Here is a 5,808-nt window from a genome sequence, read left to right as displayed (position 1 = left end):
GCTCCAAGGCATGTGGGATCTTCCCAGACCAGGGCTTGAACTTGTGTCCCCTGCATTGGCAGGCGGATTCTTAACTACTGCGCCACCAGGGAAGTCCATCCACCAACTCTTGCCAGGCTATTCTCTTCAGATGGATCTTAAACCCAACTTACAGACCTGACAATTTCAATTACAGCCTGAGGAGCTTTTACAGGGTCGGAAGTATATGATTCCCATTCATCCAATGATCATGAGCACTTAACTATGTATTAAGTGTTGTAAACACAAAAATGAGTAAAATCCAGCAAAAATGATAAAGTCCAGCAATCAATAATGATGGAATGTAGTATTAACAGTTTATATAAAGTTATTGGGAAGCATTATTCTGGATATTGCCTCTGTCCAACTCTGTTATCACAAAACACTTATCAAGCACCACAAAGCTGAAGAATATTGGTTAAAGGCTGGTAGGATACAAAGAAGTTTAAGATTATTGTGGTGTTCTAAAAATCTATAATCTAGTGTGGCAGGTAGTACGGATGGTGTTAAAATTTTAGTCTTGCCAGACCTGGAGTTCAAATTCTGCTACTAGCTTACTGTATGACATTTGACAAGTACTTTTTGCCTAAGCCCGTTTTCTCTCCTGTAAACTGGGGATAAAATATAGTACCTATTCCTTAGAGTTGTTTCGAGGTTCAAATGAGATAATTCATGTAAAGAACAGTTCGTGGCACATATGTACTTGATAAATAGCCACAATTCTTTCTGTGTGTGAGCGCAGTGCGGGGAGATGAGGAATTTCTATCAACACAGACCTAGCAAAATACACTGTATGTTGCAGAGCTGTTTCACTTTCTCCCTTTGAGACGCAAGCCTCCCCCTTTGCTTTCTTCTCGGTATCAGGCACTGTTTCGTGATCCCAAAGTCCCACAGTATGAAATCAGTAACATTTCCAATGTGCAATTACGGATTTATGGACAACTTTTTATACGTTAAGAGGCCAATTTCAGTAAGTCACTCCCTTAATTTTTACTCCGATTACCATGGCTAATGAGCAGCGTTTCTCACCCGAGTTAATGAAAAAAAACGTGAGCAACACTTCATCAAATGTAATTTAAGTGTGGACTGGTTTTCTTTCCGACTGCGACGAATGTAACCCCTACCGTGCACTCTGAAATGTTGGGCTTGAAATAAGTACTTCCCCAAGGTCAGTGGTCGAGGGAGTAGGTGTCAGTGGCCTTGATGCTTCCCGATGCTTTCTCCCTGGTTCCAGCCCCCATCCCCATCCCCATCCCCATCCCCATCCCCATCCCCATCCCCATCCCCATCCCCATCCCCATCCCCATCCCCATCCCCATCCCCATCCCCAAGATTCAGCCTAGATCTAGCCATCACACCACCGCCTTCGGGGTGAGGTGCGGGGGTGAGGAGGAAGAGTGGGTAGGGGGGGTGGGGCAGGTGGAACTGAAACGGAACTTCATTGTTCGCGGGACTGACTCTTCCCGAAATAGCCCGATGGCAGCGCCTGCGCAGTGCGCGCTCTTTGTGCCGGGCTGCAGCAAGCGGGTTGTTTGTGTGTGCCTCTTCCAGGCGGTGGAGGCGGAGCCGGAGGGGCGTGGCCTCCCTGTCGCATTCTGATTGGGCTTTCTCAGAGAGGCGGGCGGGGTAGGGCGGAGCTTCCGATAACAACACTCGGAGCGGAGGCTCAGGCTATTTGTTGCTGCGCCGCCACCGCCCGACCCATGGTATGTTCTTTTCTCGGGCTCTGTTAGCAGCAGCCGCCGCCGCCGCCCTGTGATTTCTGGCCTTATCTCCTCTTTCTACTCTTGCTGAGCCACTTTTCCTCGTAGTGCTATGACCGTCGTTTCTGTCCCACAGCGGGAGCCGCTTGTTCTGGGCGGCCGCCTTGCGCCCATGGGTTTTTCCGCCCGCGGTTACTTCGGGGCCCTCCCGATGGTTACCACTGCTCCGCCGCTTTTGCCCCGGATCCCGGACCCACGGGGGCTGCCCCCCACTCTCTTCCTCCCTCACTTCTTAGGGGGAGACGGTCCCTGTCTGACCCCTCATCCTCGCGCCCCGGCACCTCTGCCCAACTGCAGCCTCGCCACGGCGGGGGGCACCCCTCGGGCAGCACCAAAGAAGCGGCGAAAGAAGAAGGTGCGGGCCAGCCCGTCGGGGCAGCTTCCCAGCCGCTTCCACCAGTACCAGCAGCACCGGCCGAGCCTGGAGGGCGGGCGGAGCCCCGCGACGGGCCACGGCGGAGCGCAGCAAGTCCCGGACCAGGCCCAGGCCGCCGCCTGGGCCCCGGCTCCTGTGACCGCAGCTCGAACTGAGGAAGCGAGCCCTTTCCCTGGCTCGCTGCCGCCCGCGGCGCCCGGCCAACCCTCGTTCAGTAGAGAGGTAAGGGCCGCGAGTGGGACGGGGGGACCGCTGGCGTGCCGGCCCCTAGACGGCCACAGCCCGGCCGCGAGGTTTGGGGCCCTGCGCTCTGGGGTCGGGAAGGGAGGGGCCGGGTTGAGGGTTGAGGGGCGGTTGTTTACTCGGGAGGGAAGTTTCCGTGACGCCCGCTCTGTTCTTGCTGGTGGGGGGGGAGGGGAGGGGAGGCCAGCGCTGGCGCTGCTGATTGGCTCCGGGGAGCCGGCCAATGAGAGGAGCGGCTGCGCCCCAGCAACAGCCCGGATTTAGAAGGCTGGCGGCGTTCCAGGGGGTTTCGGCGTTCTGGGCGCGGGGTGGGGGTGGGGGGGAGCGGGATAAGGAAGCGACCCGCGGGAGGCTGACGTCAGCGCGCGCTACGTGCGGAGCGCTTCGGCGCCCATGAAGGAGGCGAGCCGGGTGGGGGTTGGGAGCGCGAGGGCGCGGGCCCGCTGGCGGCTTCCGAGCCGTTGGCAGCGCCAAGACTCGTCGGGACGCGCGTACGGTCTCTCGCCACCCGGTGTGGGGTTTGCCATGGGGCGGCAGCCGCCCGCTTCCGGTTGGCTTTTTGCTGAGTTGTGAGGTGCCCGGTGTGGGGCGCCGGGCCACCTGGGGCGCTGCTCCTCGCGGGGCAGACCTACTTAGCTGTGCTTTTCAACTTCGAAAGTTGGCAGGAGCGACGGCAGAGCTGTTGCCTCTTTGAAGCGATAAGTTCTCTGGGCTAGTCTATCAGGTGAACGGAATTTACTGCGCATCCCCACGGTGTACTGTGCCAGGCTTTCTTAGCGGAAGGTAGTTTTATTGCTTGTGTCCAGAATGATGAAGTTTCCGAAAGAAGAGTTCCCAATTGAATTGACGATATGCTGCCCAGTTGCTATTGGACTAGGATAAAATTGATTAAAACTTAAACGGTATTAAGTGGCTATATAACTTAAAGTAAACTTTGTATCAAAATAAAACATTTTGACTTGAATTTCAAAAACCTTCATAATCATGAAAATAAGTTACTGAGATTTGTTGAAAGAATATTGGTTTGAGAGATTTGCAGCTTATCTAGCTGTGCCCTTGCAAAAACTTAAATTTGTCCACCGTGATTACTTAAATTTTGTATACGTTCCTTTCAATTCCACGGTTTTTCTGTAATATTAATGATACTGTAAAAGCGAGTTTTTGTACTTGTTTCCTAGTAAGATTCCTTTATTTTCTAGAACGGTATTAAAACCGGGGAGCTCTGTTGTCAGTTACCCTTTTTGACATGGATTATGTTGCCTTGTGCTCCGGCTTTCTATTTGTATCCTGGCTTCCCTACCGTATTACAAGTGTTGAAAGGGCAGTGATCGAATAGATTACCCTGTCTTTCCATCTCGTGGCTTCCTATAAGGATCACCTGAGTTAGGAAAGTGACTGGAATTAAGGCAGTAAAGTTCTTGAAGCAGTTTTTAAAAGAAAGTAGGGGGCAGGCAGAAAGCATTTTCTTCTGACTATGTATTATATGTGTAACTGGACAAGATGATAGAAAGTGGTAAGTATTTCAGTATTTAAATTTCTGAAATTTTGTTTTCACAAGCTGGGGGGATAATTTTTAATGTGTGTACTTAGTAACCATTATGAAAACACTTCCTCACTTAAAATCAATCTCCTGCTAATCAAATTTCTATTCTGACATAATTTTTAAAGTACCTGTCCTAAAAGGTAAATAATGTATCTATAAACATAGTTTTTCTTTCTAATCAACCAAAGCACTTGAAAATTTCTCTTGGAAATATCCTACTGTAAAACCGCTGACCTTTGTTAGTTAGGAAGAGGTTGTCATACATGTTTGGAATATAGCTCATTACTTTTTATAGAAAGGTGGACTTGGTTACCTTGGGTTCTTTGACATGTTAGAATCAGCACTGGTAACAGTGATGACTCACTATTTTTAGTGGTAAAATTAGATGTGTGCGTATTTGGACTTCCAGGGATAAGTGCAGTAAGCATTTAATCAAGACAGTGAACTAAAGTCCAGGGGAACTTTTTAAAAGAAAATGTTAGATATATGGTGAGGTTCATGACTGATTTTTATCATGAGACTGTATTCACTTTTATGTTCCTTGTCTTTGTAGGTTTTAAAATCAAAGATGGGAAAATCGGAGAAAATTGCCATTCCCCACGGCCAGCTTGTTCATGGTATACACTTGGGTGAACAACCAAAGATACACAGACAGAAAAGCAAATATAACTTACCACTAACCAAGATCACCTCTGCAAAAAGAAATGAAAATAACTTTTGGCAGAATTCTGTTTCATCTGATATAATTCAGAAGCAGGAAAAAAAGCCTTTTAAAAATACTGAGAATATTAAAAATAAGCATTTGAAGAAATCATCATTTCTAACTGAAGTGAGCCAAAAGGAGAATTATGCTGGGGCAAAGTTTAGTGATCCACCTTCTCCTAGTGTTCTTCCAAAGCCTCCTAGTCACTGGATGGGAAGCACCATTGAAAATTCCAACCAAAATAGGGAGTTGATAGCAGTACACTTAAAAACGCTCCTAAAAGTTCAAACTTAGATCTCAGATTTCAGTATGTATGTAAAACATAGCTTTTCCAAAATCCCTGGACTCTTGAAAAGCAGTGGTACAGAAATGGAAAATTACCTTGTTGCAATATACAAGGGCAAAAGATGAGTTTAAAAATTTACAAACAGCTTGTATTATATTTTATATTTTGTAAATACTGTATACCATGTATTATGTGTATATTGTTCATACTTGAGAGGTACATTATAGTTTTGTTATGAAAGTATGTATTTTGCCCTGCCCAAATGGTAGGTGTTTTGTATATATACAATGGAGAAATTTTAAGTGTGCTAAGGCACCTGAAAGACCAATTTATTTGCACAAGGTACTGAGATTTTTTTCAAGAAACAGCTGTCAAATCTCAAGGTGAAGATCTCAATGTGAACAGTTTACTAATGCACTACTGAAGTTTAAATCTGTGGCACAATCATTGTAAACATGGGGTTTGTCTATGTTTCTCTAAATTGATTTCTGCCTTCTAATCTGTAATTACTGGAAAACTCCTATTCCCATTTTTACCAAACTTAATTTCTGGGTTTTGGTTTATATCCATTCATATTTAAAATTTTAATGCCAACAAAATCGGTTGTAATCAAATTTTAAAATAATAATAATTTGGCCCCCCCCTTTTCAACTAGTCTTGACTCTGTGTGTGTGATTGTTTTTTCATGTTTGAATGTGTAACTAGGAGATGGATTTTAACTTTCCATTTTACTGGCTAAATGTCTATACTAATTGTACATCCTCCCTCTGAAAGCTGGAGAGTGCAGTAATTTAACACTACTACCTCTAAAGGGAGGAATTCCCCATCTCATGAATGGAAATGGTTGTGGGCAAAAGTAAAGCTGATTAGCTTATA

The 5,808-nt window shown here is 46.7% G+C and overlaps 1 protein-coding gene across 1 annotated transcript; it reads left to right on the top strand.

Annotated features, from left to right (window-relative positions):
• Positions 1-1,655: 1,655 nt before the first annotated feature.
• On the top strand, positions 1,656-5,808 carry PNRC1 (proline rich nuclear receptor coactivator 1). Its single transcript, XM_061207062.1, has 2 exons — positions 1,656-2,379; positions 4,497-5,808. Exons 1-2 carry the CDS (start codon positions 1,834-1,836, stop codon positions 4,938-4,940), a joined length of 990 nt encoding a protein of 329 aa, XP_061063045.1. The 5' UTR covers positions 1,656-1,833; the 3' UTR covers positions 4,941-5,808.

Source organism: Eubalaena glacialis, chromosome 12 (assembly GCF_028564815.1).
Source record: "Eubalaena glacialis isolate mEubGla1 chromosome 12, mEubGla1.1.hap2.+ XY, whole genome shotgun sequence".
Lineage (NCBI taxonomy): Eukaryota > Metazoa > Chordata > Mammalia > Artiodactyla > Balaenidae > Eubalaena > Eubalaena glacialis.
The sequence above is the reverse complement of the archived record's forward strand: the minus strand, read 5'-3'. Positions and strand labels throughout refer to the sequence as shown.